Genomic DNA, 21,150 nt, shown 5'->3' with positions numbered 1-21,150 from the left:
GTCATACAAGCATCATAATACAAGCCAGGGGCCTCGAGGGCTCGAATACAAGTGCTCGATCATAGACGAGCCAACGGAAGCAACAATATCTGAGTACAGACATAAGTTAAACAAGTTTGCCTTAAGAAGGCTAGCACAAACTGGGATACAGATCGAAAGAGGCGCAGGCCTCCTGCCTGGGATCCTCCTAAACTACTCCTGGTCGTCGTCAGCGGGCTGCACGTAGTAGTAGGCACCTCCGGTGTAGTAGGAGTCGTCATCGACGATGGCGTCTGGCTCCTGGACTCTAGCATCTGGTTGCGACAACTAGAAAGAAAGGAAAGGGGGAAAAGGGGGGAGAAAGCAACCGTGAGTACTCATCCAAAGTACTCGCAAGCAAGGAACTACACTACATATGCATGGGTATATGTGTAAGGAGGCCATATCAGTGGACTGAACTGTAGAATGCCAGAATAAGAGGGGGATAGCTAGTCCTATCAAAGACTACGCTTCTGGCAGCCTCCGTCTTGCAGCATGTAGAAGAGAGTAGATTGAAGTCCTCCAAGTGGCATCGCATAGCATAATCCTACCCGGCAATCCTCTCCTCGTCGCCCTGTTAGAGAGCGATCACTGGGTTGTATCTGGCACTTGGAAGGGTGTGTTTTATTAAGTATCCGGTTCTAGTTGTCATAAGGTCAAGGTACAACTCCAAGTCGTCCTGTTACCGAAGATCACGACTATTCGAATAGATTAACTTTTGTCACGACCGACTTTTTCAATAAATAAATATTGAGAAAATCGATCTTTAAATCCCAACATAGGAAAAAGTCATCCTTTCTGGTAGACAAATGCTTCATAAACAGAGAACCAGTAGCATCAAATATGTTACAAGGTCGAGCTGAGGCTGCTCAACAATTTATTACAAAGTCGCCAATATCTTACATATGGGCGGTTATGACACAGGGGTGTGGTGGCATGCTACTAGCTCGAGGAAAAAGTGGTGGATAACTTGACTCCTAACTGGCAGCTCATCGAGCGTCGGGGGAGGCTCGATGAATTTATTCGGGGGTTGCGGAAGCGGATAATACAATGACCAAAACAGGATCGCACGGGACTGACTGGGACTCCTCTAGGCGTCGGACTCGCTATCAAATTCTTCATCCATGAGATCGCCTTCATCAATATCTGGCCAAATCAACAAGCCAGGTGAGTACTTTGAAAGTACTCACAATACAGTTCGGACAAAAGATATAATCAATGAATGCATGGATGCGTCATGAATAAAGGATGATGCTCATATAACAACGATAATATTGCAGGACTTGATAAATAAAATAAATAACTGAAAACCGATCGGGTGTCTGGAGCGACGCCTCGAAAGGTAAATAAATAAAATGCATGCCGCAGTCGGGCGTCTAAGCGACACCACATAAAGGGATTAAAATAAATGCCGCAGTCGGGTGTCTTAGCAACACCACATAAAGGGCTTAAAAGAAATGCCACAGTCGGACCTCTGAGCGACATCACATAAGGGGCTTTAAAAGAAATGCCACAGTCGGACGTCTGAGCGACATCACATAAAGGGCTTTAAAAGAAATGCCACAGTCGGACGTCTGAGCAACATCACATAAGGGGCTTTAAAAGAAATGCCACAGTCGGACGTCTGAGCAACATCACATAAAGGGCTTTAAAAGAAATGCCACAGTCGGACGTCTGAGCGACATCGCAGACAGGGCTTGCAACAAATGTAAATAACAGATATGCCATCATCGGACGTCTGAGTGACATCATAGACAGGGCCTATAACAAAAGTAAATAACAGGTATGCCACTGTCGGACGTCTGAGCGACATCGCAGACAGGGCTTGTAATAAATGTAAATAACAAGATTAGTCCATCCACAAGAATAATCTTTTAACCGGATTTATCGCACATAAATCCCACCGGAGTTTTGTCACTGAGGCTGATACCTGACAAGATAATATGAATATAGTACTTGACCAAAGTACAAGATAATTGAAAGATTTGAGACTCTGCAGAGTTTGGACGAACTGACCACAGCCAACGGATTTCCGTAGTCACGAAGGACTAGTTCCGTTTACGGTATTTCAGTAGAAACACATTTAACTAGTACACACCCATCTCACCTCACGATGCCAGGAATCACCCTGGACAACATCCAAGAAAAACTTTGAGACGGGGAGGCCACAACCTCGAATAGCATGGGATCAAATTTCTATACGCGCTCTCTAAGGGGTGCCCCCTCTCGGTCCCAACCGGAAACACCCATGCCCCCTGACCGGATGACGGGCTTTAATCCAGGGCCATGGAACCCTCATCCCGGCCTCTCTATTTGGTGTGTACCAGGAAAACGATTTGCAACTTACTATGCCATATTCCTTTCGGAAAACATGTGACAGTATAGGAAGGAATGAATGGAAATGTGATTTGTTTCACGATGACACGGAAGTCAAATAATCTGGCATAAGACTGGCATGTCACAACACTGCCATCTTACCCATCCTCATGCCAACACATGGCTATGCAAATATGCATCCAACAACATAATGCTTTTCGAAACTTACTTTCCGCTTATGTGCATGAAATATAACATTCAAAGTGATGTTCATAAACATGCCATGACTATACTAAAATGCAAACATGCAACAACACTCATCATATCAAGAGTTCAAACATGCTTGCCTGGTTCGGAGTAGTCGGAGTTTAACTGTGTGAAGTTTGCAGCTCCGTCACCTCCTCCGGTATCTACGGTATAAGAAAAATACGTACGCAACGTAAATACCGTGAGTGTACAGAAAAGTGTTCCAAATATTTTTCAAATAAATATGACAAAAAACTAGACAGAAAAATAAAGATGACAGAAAAGGAATCAATCAAAAATCATTTTCTGTTTAAAAGTTATAAGAGTTTTGGTCCAAGGACCCATCTGTAATGAAACAGAAAGTTTCCAGGGGGCTCTGTGGAAAAGTCCAGGATAACGTTTCGTTTAAAAGAAACGGCTGTGAGGCTGACAGGCGGGCTCCACCTGTCGGGTTTGAAATTTCAAACGGAGAAACAGAGCGCGACGGCGCCCGAGAGGTGCGGTGGTCGCCGGCGGCGATCCACGGCGAGGCAAGGTGATCGGGGGTTACCTTCGAGATCAGTGCACCGTTCCGCGTCTGTGGGTGGTGGTGGTGGTCGCCGGCGAGCACTGTGTCGACGGCGGCCCTTGCTCCGGCGGACGGCGGTTCGGGCAGTCGTGGATCTCGCCGGAGGGAGCTGCGGGGATCAAATAGGAGTGGGGGTTAGTCTCCTAGTTGCTCGAGAGGGTTGCTGACGAAGTTAGGGCGTCGGAGACGGCCTCACCGGAGCGAATCGAGGTGGAGGCCGAGGCGGAACGGGGCGGCCGGAGTCGGGGAAGAAGGGCCCCTCGAGGCTCTCCCAGTGGCTAGGCGGGGTCTAGTGAGGTGGTGGAGTCGTGCGGGGGCGAGAGCAGGCTCGGGGGTGCTATATATAGCCGGCCCGAGTCGGTTGCCGTGAACGGATAAGTCCGGCGAGTTGATTACGGCGGCGCTGTGGCTGGACGGTCGGCTTAGGAGCTTGAGCATCGCCTAGGTGGAGTAGTGGTGCCATTTTAGGGTCCAGCTCAGCACGGGAGGGAGGTTTACGGCCTGCCCTCGACGGAACGGCCGCACGGCCCGTCGACGGCAGAGAACGCGCTCTGCGCGTGCCAAGCCACGGCGACGGTGCTGCATGCGTGCGCTGGCAAGGAGATGGCCACGCGGAGCCACCAGGAGGTTTGGGCGGCGCCGAACGGCGTTGAGCCGCCGTTTTGCTCCCTGTCGGCCGTTACGGTGTTTCGGCCGCCGCAAAGCACGCCGGCGCAGGCGGGCCAGGGCGCCACCGACGCCAGGAAGGCGCCAAGCGCGCGTGTGGAGCTCCGGACAAGCAGGCCAGGCTGCGAGCATCGAGCCAAACGCACAGTGGGCATGTGACTGGAGCTCTGTCGGAGAAATGACACTGAACTTTCTGAATTTACTGAATATGAACAAAACAGTGCATGCCAAGTGTTCGACAGAATGATTCTGGCATCTAGGGATTTTTCCTTGAGCTGATTTTTGGTGGAGTGGTCTCTCATTGCAACTAGAGGTTGCCTGAATTTTGGTGGAATTTTTGGAGAAGTGTAGATATGAATTTCACCAAATTTGGCAAATTTGGTCCAAACTTGCAGAGAGTGTAATTTGAAATATTTGAAAAGAATATGAGTGGATCAAGATGGTTCTGGGTTTTGGGTACAAAGGACTATCCAGGGGTGTTGAGTTGAGGTCAAAAATCAAAAGCATTAGGGTACTTGCTTTGCAAATCACCTAGGCTCAAAAGAAAAGACAGAATTATTTTGGGAGGAGAAATAATTGGAATAAAATCCAAAAATGGATTTTATTAGTTTGGACAGAATGTTTGGGTTGTACCAAAGTGGGAGGAGGGGTTTTTGGGGGAGTTTTACCATAGGAGGCATGGTAAACCAGAGTGGATCAAAATCAAATGAAAGACCAAAAATCAAAAGGGTTTTCTTTTTAAAAGAAACTAAATCCAAGAAAAAAAAGATTTTTGAGAGGGCAAACTTAGAAGATGGTTTTTAGGAAGGGTTTAAATGACCTTCTTTCAAACCAAGCAAGGCTCTTTCTGAAAACAAAAATCACAAAATTTTTGGAGTGTCACAGCACCTACCCCCTTAGGAAAAATCTCGTCCCCGAGATTTCAGCTGATCCTTAAACAGGTGTGGGTGCTCTGTCCGAAGAAAATCCTCGCTCTCCCAAGTTGCTTCATTCTCGGTGTGATTACTCCACTGAACTCTGAAAAACTTAATGGTTTTCTGTCGGGTCCTCCTCTCAGACTCTTCTAATATTTTTATTGGGTGCTCCCGGTAAGTGAGGTCCGGTTGCACGTCAATATTCTCATGTGAAACTTGCTTCTCTGGGTTGCTCACGTATTTTCTCAACTGCGAGATGTGAAACACGTTGTGGATACCGGATAAGTCTCCGGGTAGGTCTAGCTGGTAGGCTACCGTGCCTCTTCGGGCCACTATATGAAATGGTCCGATGAATCTTGGTGCTAGTTTCCCCTTAATCTTGAATCGTTGCAGACCCTTCATAGGAGAAACTCTCAGGTATACCAATTCTCCGGGTTCAAAACTGATTTCCCGATGCTTTCGGTCGTAATAACTCTTTTGCCGACTTTGAGCTGTTTTGAGTCGATCTCTAATTGTCTTAACTTTCTCCTCGGCCTCCTTGAGCATATCTGGGCCAAAGATATGGCTGTCTCCGGTCTCTGACCAATTTAGCGGGGTACGACATCTTCTCCCATATAGAGCTTCAAAGGGTGCCATTTGCAAGCTGGCTTGATAGCTGTTGTTGTATGCGAACTCTGCATATGGCAAACTTTCTTCCCAACTGTTCCCGTAGGTGAGGACACAGGCTCTTAGCATGTCTTCTAGGATTTGGTTTACGCGTTCCGTCTGCCCATCAGTCTGGGGATGGTATGCGGTACTGAAGGCTAGTTGGGTTCCCAGTGCCTGTTGTAGGTGATCCCAAAATATAGAGACGAACTGTGTGCCTCTATCGGAGATGATAGTCTTAGGGACTCCATGCAGGCAGACGATACGGGCAAGATAAAGTCTGGCCAGTCTCTGAGTGGTGTAAGTTGTCTTTACCGGAATAAAATGTGCCACCTTGGTTAATCTGTCGGTTATGACCCATATGGCATCGTTTCCGTGTCGTGACCGTGGCAGTCCAACGATAAAGTCCATTCCAATCTCGTCCCATTTCCACTCGGGTATCTTATTTGGCTGTAACAGTCCGGCTGGTTTCTGGTGCTCGGCCTTGATACGTTGACAAGAGTCACAGCATGCAATGAACGTGGCTATATCTCTCTTCATACCGTGCCACCAAAAATTTTCCTGAAGGTCTTTGTACATTTTTGTCCCTCCAGGATGGATTGAATACGGAGCTGTGTGACTTTCAGTCAATATCTGCTGTTTGAGGTCCTTGACATTTGGTACGCATAGCCTCTCTCCGTACCACAATATTCCTTGCTCATCTACGTTGAATTCTGAGGCTCTTCCCAAACTCACTTTTCTTTTTATGCCCTCAATGCTGGGGTGTCCGTGCTGGGCTTCCTTGATCCTTTCCATCAGGGTAGGCTGTATTTCTATATTCGACACACTGCCTTCGGTAACCATTATTAGATTGAGTCGGGCAAATTCCTGCTGAAATTCTGGCCTCAACTTTGGTATACTGTCGTCGTCCGTGCTGGGATTTCGACTAAGTGCATCTGCCACAACATTTGCTTTTCCGGGATGATAGTGGATTCCAACATCATAATCCTTCACCAACTCTAACCAGCGTCGTTGCCGTAAATTTAACTCTGGCTGTGTGAAAATATACTTAAGACTCTTATGGTCTGTGTATATCTCACAACGATTCCCAAGTAGGAAGTGTCTCCATTCCTTGAGTGCATGGATGACCGCTGCTAATTCCAAGTCATGAGTGGGATAATTTTCCTCATGCTTGCGTAGTTGTCTAGAGACATACGCAACTACCTTGCCTTCTTGCATCAATACGCATCCGAGGCCTTTCCGGGATGCGTCACAATATACCTCAAAATTCTTGTGTATATCTGGCACAATTAGTACTGGTGCCGTTGTTAATTTGCTTTTTAGCTCTTGGAAGCTTTTCTCACATGCTTCTGTCCATTCAAACTTCTTGCCTTTCTTGAGCAATTGTGTCATGGGCTTTGCTATAGTGGAGAATCCTTCAATAAATCTCCGATAATAGCCTGCCATTCCCAAGAAACTCCGTACGTCCGTTACGTTAGCTGGTGGTTTCCAGCCAAGTACGGCCTTGACTTTTTCCGGGTCTACTGCAATACCTTCTTGGGTTAGCACGTGGCCCAGAAAACCCACCTGCCTTAGCCAAAATTCACATTTGCTGAATTTGGCGTACAGTTGATGTTTCCTGAGTTCTCCGAGTACAATCCTGAGATGTTCGGCGTGCTCTTCTGGTGTTTTGGAATATATCAGAATATCATCGATGAATACCACAACAAACTTGTCCATATACTTCATAAATACTTTGTTCATGAGGTGAACAAAATATGCGGGGGCGTTGGTTAGCCCGAATGGCATCACTGTGAACTCATACAGCCCATATCTGGAGGTGAAGGCGGTCTTGGGAATATCTTCTGTTCGTACTTTTAATTGGTGGTATCCTGATCTCAAGTCAATTTTTGAGAAGACTTTGGCCTGTGCGAGCTGATCGAATAAATCATTTATTCGGGGCATTGGGTATTTGTTCTTGATTGTGACCATGTTGAGAGCTCGATAATCAATACACAACCTCATTGTTCCATCCTTCTTCTTGGCAAATAAAATTGGAGAACCCCAAGGTGAGGAGCTGGCTCGTATGTATCCTTTCTCCAACAATTCTTTTATTTGCTTCTTCAACTCTACCAATTCGGATGGTGCCATTCTGTAAGGTTTCTTGTAAATAGGAGCGGTTCCGGGTGCTAGCTCAATGCTGAATTCTATCTCTCGGTCTGGTGGCATGCCTGGTAGTTCTTCTGGAAATACGTCTGGGAATTCACATACTACTGGAACCTTGTTCAGCTCAGAAACGTCCACCTTGTTTAATCTAGGTTGCCGAGGTATTTGTCTCTCTTTGGCTGAAACTTTTATTTTCTTCCCATGATGGTGTGTGAGAATCACGGTACGGTTGAAGCAGTCAATAAAACCTTTGTTGGTGGTTAACCAATCCATTCCTAGGATGACATCCAGTCCTTTGCTTTCCAGTACAATAAGGTTGGCGTAAAACTTCAATCCTTCAAATTCAATAACCACACCTTGACAGTAACTCTGGGTCACTTGCTTAATTCCAGGGGACTTGATGATCATTGATTTTTCCAAGGGAAGCATCGAAAAATTATTTTGCAAAGCAAAACTTTTCGAAACGAATGAGTGAGAAGCTCCAGAATCAAACAAAACCATGGCAGGTATTGTGTTGACGGGGTACGTACCGAGTACGATATCTGGGGCGTTCTGTGCTTCCTCTCGGGTCACGTGGTTCAAGTGACCTTTCCGGTGGTTGTTGTTGGGGTTGAAATTGCTTCGCTTTGGTGCTGAATTATTGCCACCATTATTGAGCTTCGGGGTTGAGCTCCTTGGCTTGGGGCACTGCTTGGCATAGTGCCCTTCTTCTCCACAAGCATAACAGGTAACGCCTGGGCGATAGGTGAACTCTTTGTCTCTTGCATGGAAATTCTTGATTGGACGTGAATTTTCCGTCGGGGTTTTGTGTGTTCTACCCTTCTGAATTTCCGTCTTGTTTCTGGGGTTGCGAGCAAAAGTAGTCTGGTCCCTTTTGCGTTTGCGGAAATCTTCCAGGCTACGTCGCTCATTTTCCAGAGTAATGGCCTTATCCACCAGTGTTTTAAAATCTGGAAAGGTATGCACAACTAGCTGGCACTTAAGGGCGGGTGCCAGGCCTTCCAAGAATTTTTCCATCTTCTTGCTCTCGGTCATGCGTTCTTCATTGGCGTAGCGAGACAGCAGAGTGAATTGGCTGTTGTATTCTGACACTGTCATGGCCCTTTGCTTGAGTTCATCAAATTCTTTCTTCTTGATTTTCATGACGCTCTTAGGAATATGTGCCCCACGAAAACCTTCTTTGAAATTTTCCCAGGTGATTTCATTTTCGTTGGGGTGCATGTGCAGGAAGTTTTCCCACCACGATGCAGCTGCTCCTGTGAGATAATGTGGTGCATACAATACTTTTTCACGGTCTGAACACTGTGCGATAATTAATTTTCTCTCCATGTCTCGAAGCCAGTCATCGGCCTCAAGAGGCTTGTCAGTATGAGAAAATGTTGGAGGACGCGTCTTTTGTAACTCAGATAATTTGGATTGCGGTTGATACTGACCACGGTTACTTCCCATATTGATGAATTGGTTCATCATTTCCTGGTGTTGCTGCTGACTCTGTTCATACAAACGACAAACTTGTGTAAAAGCTGTTTCACTGTCCTGTTGACTTGTCTGACCCTGAGTGAAATTGTGGTTCTGCGGTGTGCCATAATTTTCTTCTGGCTGAGTTGGCATGGAGCGCGTCCAAGGACGAGACATCTTTCACTCTGGGGATATATTTTGTGAACTCGTAAGATAAGAAAGAGAGTCGCAAAAGTCAATAAAATCACACACAAAGAACATTTTTAAACTCCAGGATATTTTTGGAAACACACGATTGCGCGCGGAGAAGGACTATTACATATCTTACACGCGGGCATAATTATACATTACATCACTCAGGATATGCGTACATAATCCTGACATGTTATTTAAACTAGTGCACTCCTCCAGATCCTACATGATGCGCAAACAGGCTACTTCTCACAACCTATGTACATATAAACATATTACACAAGTCGATACATCGCATGGCGTCTACGCGTACTCAGTCGGAGATGGTGAGGATCTCCCTTGGCCTGCCGAGGGTGAGACGCAGTGACGTTGGGGAATCAACTTCCTCCTCGCTAATAGGTTCCAGACGAGGAACGCTGCGCTGAGCTGATGGAGCAGGTGCCGTAGGCGGAGTACCCTGAATAAGAGTGGGCGGAATAGGTGGAGTAGCACGTATGGGAGTGGGTGCAAAAAGTGGTGCAGCGCGAACGGGAGTGGGTGCAATAGCCTGGTTGAATTCCTCAGTGGTAGGCAGACGACGTGCAGTAGCGAGAATGGTAGGCGAATGAGAAGCTGAGGACGAGATAAAGGTCAGCGGTGGAGCGGTGTGTAGGAGTTCCCTCCTGTTAGCAGCACAGCCATGAACTGAGTCCATGCGGGCAGCTACGAGGTCGTCCACCATGCTGTCAAAGGCTGCCTCCAGGGCTCGGAGGTACTCGACAAGCATCTCAAAGGCCTCGTCTTGCTCTCCTCTGGGGCAAGAGAATGAGTAGTGACAGGTGTAAGGCACATGGCATGGAAGGTAGCGATAGCGACGGGTCTTCATTGCAGGAAGGACATCCCGAAGACGAGCTATCGCCTCGCGGGCTGCCATCTGCATAGCATGCCTCTCTGTAGGCATGGCTCTCCCCAAGAAACGGAAGCGGCGCATCTCAACACGCCCTCCCCTGAATTGCACCGCGGCTTGGTGCATGGTCAGACTGTCGTTGATCTTGTGTGGATAAAGCGTGAAGACTGGGCGCACGGATGGCCCCATCGCGACCTGAACGATGAAGGAGAGGAGTTTGACGAACCCCTCTGGCACGTTGGCGAACATTTGAGACTCGCAGTCGCTGCCGGCCATCTACAAAAGTAGGCAAAAATTCTGAGTGATCAGATCATAAATTTTTATGCTGACTGTCAGAAAGATGACTACATTTTGTAAAAACAAGAATAAACACTGTCATGCTAATAATTAAATTAGCGATCGCACCTAGTGGCTTCCTACAGTCAGCCTGGCTCTGGTTACCAAGTCTGTCACGACCGACTTTTTCAATAAATAAATATTGAGAAAATCGATCTTTAAATCCCAGTATAGGAAAAAGTCATCCTTTCTGGTAGACAAATGCTTGATAAACAGAGAACCAGTAGCATCAAATATATTACAGGGTTGAGCTGAGGCTGCTCAACAATTTATTACAAACTCGCCAATATCTTACATATGGGCGGTTATGACACAGGGGTGTGGTGGCATTCTACTAGTTCGAGGAAAAGTGGTGGATAACTTGACTCCTAACTGGCAGCTCATCGAGCGTCGGGGGAGGCTCGATGAATTTATTCGGGGGTTGCGGAAGCGGATAATACAATGACCAAAACAGGATCGCACGGGACTGACTGGGACTCCTCTAGGCGTCGGACTCGCTATCAAACTCTTCATCCATGAGATCGCCTTCATCAACATCTGGCCAAATCAACAAGCCAGGTGAGTACTTTGAAAGTACTCGCAAGACAGTTCGGACAAAAGATATAATCAATGAATGCATGAATGCGTCATGAATAAAGGATGATGCTCATATAACAATGATAATATTGCAGGACTTGATAAATAAAATAAATATCTGAAAAACGATCGAGTGTCTGGAGTGACGCCTCGAAAGGTAAATAAATAAAATGCATGCCGCAGTCGGGCGTCTAAGCGACACCACATAAAGGGCTTAAAAGAAATGCCGCAGTCGGGCGTCTTAGCGACACTACGTAAAGGGCTTAAACAAAATGCCACAGTCGGACGTCTGAGCGACATCACATAAGGGGCTTTAAAAGAAATGCCACAGTCGGAAGTCTGAGCGACATCACATGAAGGGCTTTAAAAGAAATGCCACAGTCGGACGTCTGAGCGACATCACATAAGGGGCTTTAAAAGAAATGCCACAGTCGGACGTCTGAGCGAAATCACATAAAGGGCTTTAAAAGAAATGCCACAGTCGGACGTCTGAGCGACATCACAGACAGGGCTTGCAACAAATGTAAATAACAGATATGCCACCGTCAGACGTCTGAGCGACATCACAGACAAGGCCTATAACAAAAGTAAATAACAGGTATGCCACCGTCGGACGTCTGAGCGACATCGCAGACAGGGCTTGTAATAAATGTAAATAACAAGATTAGTCCATCCACAAGAATAATCTTTTAACCGGATTTATCGCACATAAATCCCACCGGAGTTTTGTCACTGAGGCTGATACCTGACAAGATAAGATGAATATAGTACTTGAACAAAGTACAAGATAATTGAAAGATTTGAGACTCTGCAGAGTTTGGATGAACTGACCACAGCGAACGGATTTCCGTAGTCACGAAGGACTAGTTCCGTTTACGGTATTTCAGTAGAAACACATTTAACTAGTACACACCCATTTCACCTCACGATGCCAGGAATCACCCTGGACAACGTCCAAGAAAAACTTTGAGACGGGGAGGCCACAACCTCGAATAGCATGGGATCAAATTTCTATACGCGCGCTCTAAGGGGTGCCCCCCTCTCGGTCCCAACCGAAAACACCCATGCCCCCTGACTGGATGATGGGCTTTAATCCAGGGCCATGGAACCCTCATCCCGACCTCTCTATTTGGTGTGTACCAGGAAAACGATTTGCAACTTACTATGCCATATTCCTTTCGGAAAACATGTGACAGTATAGGAAGGAATGAATGGAAATGTGATTTGTTTCACGATGACACAGAAGTCAAATAATCTGGCATAAGACTGGCATGTCACAACACTGCCATCTTACCCATCCTCATGCCAACACATGGCTATGCAGATATGCATCCAACAACATAATGCTTTCTGAAACTTACTTTCCGCTTATGTGCATGAAATATAACATTCAAAGTGATGTTCATAAACATGCCATGATTGTACTAAAATTCAAACATGAACAACACTCATCATATCAAGAGTTCAAACATGCTTGCCTGGTTCGGAGTAGTCGGAGTTTAACTGTGTGAAGTTTGCAGCTCCGTCACCCCTCCGGTATCTACGGTATAAGAAAAATACGCACGCAACGTAAATACCGTGAGTGTACAGAAAAATGTTCCAAATATTTTTCAAATAAATATGACAAAAAACTAGACAGAAAAATAAAGATGACAGAAAAGTAATCAATCAAAAATCATTTTCTGTTTAAAAGTTATAAGAGTTTTGGTCCAAGGACCCATCTGTAATGAAACAGAAAGTTTCCAGGGGGCTTTGTGGAAAAGTCCAGGATAACGTTTCGTTTAAAAGAAACAGCTGTGAGGCTGACAGGCGGGCTCCACCTGTCGGGTTTGAAATTTCAAACGGAGAAACAGAGCGCGACGGCGCCCGAGAGGTGCGGTGGTCGCCGGTGGCGATCCACGGCGAGGCAAGGTGATCGGGGGTTACCTTCGAGATCAGTGCACCATTCCGCGTCTGTGGGTGGTGGTGGTGGTGGTCGCCGGCGAGCACTGTGTCGATGGCGGCCCTTGCTCCGGCGGACGGCGGTTCGAGCAGTCATGGATCTCGCCGGAGGGAGCTGCGGGGATCAAATAGGAGTGGGGGTTAGTCTCCTAGTTGCTCAAGAGGGTTGCTGACGAAGTTAGGGCGTCGAAGACAGCCTCACCGGAGCGAATCGAGGTGGAGGACGAGGCAGAACGGGGCGGCCGGAGTCGGGGAAGAAGGGCCCCTCGAGGCTCTCCCAGTGGCTAGGCGGGGTCTAGTGAGGTGGTGGAGTCGTGCGGGGGCGAGAGCAGGCTCGGGGTGCTATATATAGCTGGCCCGAGTCGGTTGCCGTGAATGGATAAGTCCGGCAAGTTGATTACGGCGGTGCTGTGGCTGGATGGTCGGCTTAGGAGCTTGAGCATCGCCTAGGTGGAGTAGTGGTGCCATTTTAGGGTCCAGCTCAGCACGGGAGGGAGGTTTACGGCCTGCCCTCGATGGAACGGCCGCACGGCCCGTCGACGGCAGAGAACGCGCTCTGCGCGTGCCAAGCCACGGCAACGGTGTTGCATGCGTGCGCTGGCAAGGAGATGGCCACGCGGAGCCACCAGGAGGTTTGGGCGGCGCCGAACGGCGTTGAGCCGCCGTTTTGCTCCCTGTCGGCCTTTACGGTGTTTCGGCCACCGCAAAGCACGCCGGCGCAGGCGGGCCAGGGCGCCACCGACGCCAGGAAGGCGCCAAGTGCACGTGTGGAGCTCCGGACAGTAGGCCAGGCTGCGAGCATCGAGCCAAACGCACAGTGGGCATGTGACTGAAGTTCGGTCAGAGAAACGACACTGAACTTTCTGAATTTACTGAATATGAACAAAACAGTGCATGCCAGGTGTTCGACAAAATGATTCTGGTATCCAGGGATTTTTCCTTGAGCTGATTTTTGGTGGAGTGGTCTCTCATTGCAACTAGAGGTTGCCTGAATTTTGGTGGAATTTTTGGAGAAGTGTAGATATGAATTTCACCAAATTTGGCAAATCTGGTCCAAACTTGCAGTGAGTGAAATTTGAAATATTTGAAAATAAGAAGAGTGGATCAAGATGGTTCTAGGTTGTGGGTACAAAGGACTATCCAGGGGTGTTGAGTTGAGGTCAAAAATCAAAAGCATTAGGGTACTTGCTTTGCAAATCACCTAGGCTCAAAAGAAAAGACAGAATTATTTTGGGAGGAGAAATAATTGGAATAAAATCCAAAAATGGATTTTATTAGTTTGGACAGAATGTTTGGGTTGTACCAAAGTGGGAGGAGGGGTTTTTGGGGGAGTTTTACCATAGGAGGCATGGTAAACCAGAGTGGATCAAAATCAAATGAAAGACCAAAAATCAAAAGGGTTTTCTTTTTTAAAAGAAACTAAATCCAAGAAAAAAAGATTTTTGAGAGGGCAAACTTAGAAGATGGTTTTTATGGAAGGGTTTAAATGACCTTCTTTCAAACCAAGCAAGGCTCTTTCTGAAAACAAAAATCACAAAATTTTTTGGAGTGTCACAACTTCCCTGCAGGGGTGCACTACATAACCCAACACGCTCGATCCCATTTGGCCGGACACACTTTCCTGGGTCATGCCCGGCCTCGGAAGATCAACACGTCGCATCCCCACCTAGGCCTAACAGAGAGGTCAGCACGCCGGTCTAACTCCTATGGCGCAGGGGTCTAGGCCCATCGCCCATTGCACACCTGCATGTTGCGTGGGCGGCCGAAAGCAGAACTAGCCCCCTTAATACAAGAGCAGGCTTATGTTCCAATCCGGCGCGCGCCGCTCAGTCGCTGACGTCTAGAAGGCTTCGGCTGATACCACGACGTCGAGTGCCCATATCTTTCCCGCGTAGTTGGTTAGTGCGTATAGGCCAGTGGCCAGACTCAGATCAAATACCAACATCTCATTAAGCGTGTTAAGTAGCCGTGAACGCCGAACAGGACCAGGCCCACCTCTCTCCTAGGTGGTCTCAACCTGCCCTGTCGCTCCGCCTCAAAGTAACAGTCGGGGGACGTCGGGAACCCAGGCCCACCTCTACCGGGATGGAGCCACCTGTCCTTTCAGCCCCCTCATCAGAATCACTTGCGGGTACTCAACGAGCTGACCTGACTTTAGTCACCATCTGTATAGTATGTATGTATGTATAGTATATACCCGTGATCACCTCCCGAGTGATTACGACCCAATAGTATAGCAAGGCAGACTGACAAGAATGTAGGGCCAATGATGATAAACTAGCATCCTATACTAAGCATTTAGGATTGCGGGTAAGGTATCAATGACTGTAGCAACAATGACAGGCTATGCAACAGAATAGGAGTAACAGAATGGTAACATGCTACACTACTCTAATTCAAGCAGTATAGAGAAGAATAGGCGATATCTGGTGATCAAGGGGGGGGGGGGGCTTGCCTGGTTGCTCTGGCAAGGAGGGGTCGTCAACATCGTAGTCGAACTAGGGGGTCGTCGACAGCCTCGGGGTCTACCGGAAAGAAGTAACGGAGGGGGAACACAATAAATAACAGAACAATCAAAGTATCACAAAGCGTAGCATGGCAATACGTGGTGCTAGAGGTGACCTAACGCAGTAGTAGGTGATACCGGCGAAAGGGGGAAACAACCGGGAAAGTATTCCCGGTGTTTCGCGTTTTCGGACAGATGAACCGGAGGGGGAAAGTTGCATGTTTCCTATGCTAGGGATGTGTGGCGGATGAATGGGCTGCGTATCCGGATTCGTCTCATCGTTCTGAGCAACTTTCATCTACAAAGTATTTTCATCCGAGTTACGGATTATTTTATACTAATTTTTAAAGTTTTAAATGATTTTCTAATTTTTGGATTTAATTTAATTCGAAACTAAATTAGTATTTAAATGCTATGGGTACACAAGAAGTGTACCCAGAAGTGTGCACGTGAGGCTGACAGGTGGGGACAGTTGACTAAGTCAACTACCCAGTCAGCAGGTCCAGTCAGCAGCCAACAGGGCATTGACTGGTCAATCCTGACTAGTGGGACCACTGGTCAGTGACAGGGACTACTAACAGTGTTTTAGTTAAACTAATTAGACTAATTAGTGAGGTGGGGCCAGGCTGTCAGTGGTTCATTTTTTTAACAGAGTTGTATTTATTTAAAATAGTCTAATTAGTTAATGGGTCCAGTCTGCCAGAGACTTAGGTTAGGGATTGTGTTATTTTAATTAAGTGATTAACAACGGTGGGGGCCCACATCTCTGTGGTAGTGGGGTGTGTTAGTGGGTTCAGTAACAACCGGTGCTAATCCGGCGGCTCCGGCGATCGCCGGCTGGCCGACTCCGGCCACAGGAGCTCACGAGGGTGGCGGCTTTGGAAAGCCCGTTCAACGACAAATCTGGTAGTGGTCATGGGGTGGTCTGAGGAGGCGCGTCGAGGCGGTGGCGTTGAGCGGGGCGCCGGCGGTGCCTCTGCTTGCGGGGCGCGATGCACGGGACGGCCGGGAGCACGGCACAGAGGGCGCGCTGGGTGCGGTGAACGTGTGCTCACCGCGGGCGCACGCGTGGGCTGTCTAGCATGCGGTGACCGCGAGCGAGGCATGACCGCGTGAGGCAAAGAAGGGGAGAGGCCCGGAGCCTCACCAACGTTGATGGGGAGAGGGGGCGCCGAGGCTTGCTGGTGGCCGGCGGGGAGGAGGACGAGGACGCGAGGTCCGGCGAGGAGGCGGTCGAGGTGGCGGGCGACGGGTCGACGACGCGGGCTCGTCGGGGCCGTTCGGGGAGGAAGACGAGGACGACCGGGCTACGAGGAGACGAGCGGCTGCGGTGAGGGATGGCTTCGGCGTCGGCGTCGAGTGGCGGTGGTGCGTCGGGCTCAGGCACGACCGTGGGTTGGTTCCCCCAATCCCGATCTGGATCGGAGAGGAGGAGGCGAACGTGGGAGGGGAAGTAGGGTGTCGGTGGGTTAGGATTTGACCCGGGAAGGCCATATAGGGGACGGGGTGGGCTGGACTGGTAGGCCGCTGGCTGGGCCGGGTGGTCCAGCGGGGGGTGTTTCTTTTCTTTTCTTAGCTTTCTAATTTTTTTCTTTTTCTTATTTATTTTCTTTTCTGTTTTATTTCAATTTTAAAATATTTATGCATTCTGTAAAAGTGTGCTTCCTTCATCTTAAATTCCCAAACTTTAATTGGCACACTCCAAACATTTTAGTTTTAAAGTTTGAAATTTTTTGTTGTTTGACATATTTTGAATTTGACTTTTTGAATCGGTTTTGAACTAATGAAAGGTTAGCAACAGTAACCGGGGTGACGTGGCATCGTTAACGTGAGATTATTGTAGCCTGATTATCCGGGCGTCACATCATGCTAATATATTATCATTCCTGGATGTTTGAGAATCATTTTATAACAACTTTATATCATTTTTTTTGGACTAACCTATTGACCCAGTGCCCAGTGCCAGTTGCTGTTTTTTGCTTGTTTTTTACATCGCGGGAAATCAATATCAAACGCAGTCCAAATACCACGTAACTCCTGGAGGATTTTTTATGGACTAGAACAATCAAGATGTGCCAGAGCAGCACCTGGGGGGTGCCCCGTGGGGGGCACAACCCACCAGGGCGCGCCTGGGCCCCCAGGCGTGCCCAGGTGGGTTGTGCCCACCTCGGTGGCCTCCCGCACCCCTTCTTCATTAGGGAAATATGCCCTAGAGGCAATAATAAAGTTACTATTTATTTCCTTGTTTCATGATAAATGTTTATTATTCATGCTAGAATTGTACTAACTGGAAACTTAGTACATGTGTGAATACATAGACAAAACATAAGTGTCCCTAGTATGCCTCTACTTGACTAGCTCGTTTATCAAAGATGGTTATGTTTCCTAAACATAGACATGTGTTGTCATTTGATGAACGGGATCACATCATTAGGAGAATGATGTGATGGACATGACCCATCCGTTAGCTTAGCATTATGATCGTTACAGTTTCATTGCTACTGCTCTCTTCATGACTTATACATGTTCCTCGGACTATGAGATTATGCAACTCCCGAATATCGGAGGAACACTTTGTGTGCTACCAAACATCACAACGTAAATGGGTGATTATAAAGGTGCTCTACAGGTGTCTCCGAAGGTATTTGTTGGGTTGGCATAGATCGAGATTAGAATTTGTCACTCCGTGTTTCGGAGAGGTATCTCTAGGCCCTCTCGGTAATACTCATCACTATAAGCCTTGCAAGCATTGTAACTAATGAGTTAGTTGCGGGATGAAGTATTACGAAACGAGTAAAGAGACTTTCCGGTAATGGGATTGAACTAGGTATGATGATACCGACGATCGAATCTTGGGCAAGGAACATATCGATGACAAAGGGAACGACGTATGTTGTTATGCGGTTTGACCGATAAAGATCTTCATAGAATATGTAGGAGACAATATGAGCATCTAGGTTCCGCTATTGGTTATTGACCGGAGATGTGTCTCGGTCATGTCTACATAGTTCTCGAACCCGTAGGGTCCGCACGCTTAACGTTCGATGACGATTTGTATTATGAGTTATATGATTTGATGACCGAAGTTTGTTCGGAGTCCCGGATGAGATCACAGACGTGACGAGGAGTCTAGAAATGGTCGAGACGTAAAGATCGATATATTGGAAGGCTATATTTGGACATCGGAAAGGTTCCGAGTGATTTGGGTATTTTTCAGAGTACCGGAGAGTTATGGGAATTCGCCGGGGGAAGTAATGGGCCTTAATGGGCCATACGGGAAAGGAGAGAAGGATCTAAAGGGGTGGTCGGCCCCCCATGGGCTGGTCCGAATTGGACTAGGAGGGGGCGGCACCCCCCTCCTTCCTTCTCCCCTCTTCCTCCTCCCCTCCTTCTCCTACTAGGAATAGGAAAGAGGAGGGGAATCCTACTTGGACTGGGGAGTCCTAGTAGGATTCCCCACACCTGGCGTGCCCCCCTTGGGCCGACCACCTCTTCCCTCCCCTCCTTTATATACGTGGCCAGGGGGCACCCCATAGACACACAAGTTGATCTTTAACCGTGTGCGGTGCCCCTTCCACAGTTTTTCACCTTGGTCATATCGTCATAGTGCTTAGGCGAAGCCCTGCGCCGGTAACTTCATCATCACCATCACCATCACCATGCCGCCGTGCTGACGGAATTCTCCCTCGGCCTTATATGGATCTAGGTTTTTGGGACGTCACCGAGCTGAACATGTGCAGATCGCGGAGGTGTTGTGCATTCGGTACTTGATCGGTTGGACCGTGAAGACGTACGACTACATCAACCGCGTCACATAATGCTTTCGCTTTCGGTCTATGAGGGTACCTGGACACACTCCCCCCCATTGCTATGCATAACCTAGATAGATCTTGCGTGATCGTAGGATTATTTTGAAATTACTGCGTTCCCACTAGTAGAACACAAAGAGTTGTGGGCGATAATAGTCATACCGCTTACCATCATGTCATACTTTGATTCGGCAGTATTGTTGGATGAAGCGGCCCAGACCGACATTACATGACCGTGTTCATGAGACTGGTTCTACCGACATGCTTATGCACATAGGTGGCTGGCAGGTGTCTGTTTCTCCAACTTTAGTTGAATCGAGTGTGGCTACGCCTGGTCCTTGTTGAAGGTTAAAACAACACACTTGATGAAAAATCGTTGTGGTTATGATGCGTAGGTAAGAATGGTTCTTGCTAGAAGCCCGTAGCAGCCACGTAAAACTTGCAACAACAAAGTAGAGGATGTCTAACTTGTTTTTGCAGGGCTTGCTGTGATGTGATATGGTCAAGGCATGATGTGATATAAATTGTTGTATGAGATGATCATGTTTTGTAACAGAGTTATCGGCAACTGGCAGGAGCCATATGGTTGTTGTGGCACCCGATCCGCATGGAGCAGGGGACCTTCGCACGTCAGCCTAGGATAACACCTGACGCACGACAGGTCCGTGATACAGCATTCCAGGTACAAGAATATTCATCAAATACATGTGTATATGATTACATCGTTGATGAATACAATTATCTGGCATAGCCCTACGGCTATTTGAATGGCAGCGAAAGTCTATCAAATGGTGGCGGAAGTCTTGGTTTGGCAACTCTGGCTGGGCCCCACAACTCACATGACTGGCAAGATTATAGTCTAGCACGACGGAACAAGCGAACAATCTAGGTACGACCTACAAAAATGGCATGACACGCCAGGTCAGTACATTGAATGTACTTGCAAGACAACCAAATACATAGCATCCAAACATACAGATGACAAAGCAAGAATCAAGCATATGCAAAAATCTACTTCAACACAATTACTAAGCATGAACAACATCATGGCATCTACTAGCATGGCAATAACATGCATATCAAGACATACTTCTAACATGGCAATGTCAAAACATAGCATAGCATCTTGATCATAACATGGCATATCAAAACATGGCATAGCATCATGAAACTGTGCTGAAAATAAACTACCAATCATATCCAATGCAGACATAACATGTTACCTTTATGCAATCATCTCCATGTTCTACCATGGTTCTTTAAATGCAAATAACAACTTACTACTCATGCAATGCAACCAAACTTGTGCACTGATTCCCTCGGACTCTCTTACCAACGGGTTGCCTTGCAACCGAATGGTGATCATTCACGGATCACAAACGGAACCACATACGGTTCAACACTCACTGAGACCTCGTCTCGTGATCATATCAACACATCATCATGATTACTCACGACTGTCTCATAGTCCAAGTCACCACATTATTTGTTACACATTATTCATCAACTTAGTTATTTTAGGTTTATCCTCCATTTCGAGCAAGACCTGATAGTGTGACCTATTACGAACTTGTGCCCATGACTGAGGACGCGACTATCGATAGATTAAATACACTCTACAGAGGTAGCGCACTATACCCACACCACGGAACCCATGGCCTCGCACTCCCATTCGGGTGGACGAACGATGTTCCAATAAAACCGTCCTACTGCCATGACACTCTCCCGGCCACTCCGACCAACACTCCCTTGGGGTTCAGTCCTGGGTGGCCCCCTGCCTACCAAAGACACCAATGACCACCGTCATGGCAAAACAAAAGCGGTCCCAAACAGGGACAAAAGCGCTTATCATCCAACTACGGCACACAAGGCTTATGTCCGCCTACCTGATCAGGGTAGCGCGTGCCCATAACCTTCCCTCGTTGGAG

At 47.5% G+C, this 21,150-nt stretch overlaps 1 protein-coding gene across 1 annotated transcript; it reads right to left on the bottom strand.

The window, feature by feature from the left end:
* Positions 1-2,681: 2,681 nt before the first annotated feature.
* Positions 2,682-20,475, bottom strand: LOC123079050 (vegetative cell wall protein gp1-like). Its single transcript, XM_044501724.1, has 3 exons — positions 20,446-20,475; positions 16,561-16,989; positions 2,682-2,744 (listed from the first exon to the last, which is right to left on the bottom strand). The coding sequence occupies exons 1-3, from the start codon at positions 20,473-20,475 to the stop codon at positions 2,703-2,705; spliced, it is 501 nt and encodes a 166-aa protein (XP_044357659.1). The 3' UTR covers positions 2,682-2,702.
* Positions 20,476-21,150: the final 675 nt, after the last annotated feature.

This window comes from Triticum aestivum, chromosome 1B (genome assembly GCF_018294505.1).
Source record: "Triticum aestivum cultivar Chinese Spring chromosome 1B, IWGSC CS RefSeq v2.1, whole genome shotgun sequence".
NCBI lineage: Eukaryota > Viridiplantae > Streptophyta > Magnoliopsida > Poales > Poaceae > Triticum > Triticum aestivum.
This window is presented reverse-complemented; position numbering and strand designations above follow the sequence as displayed.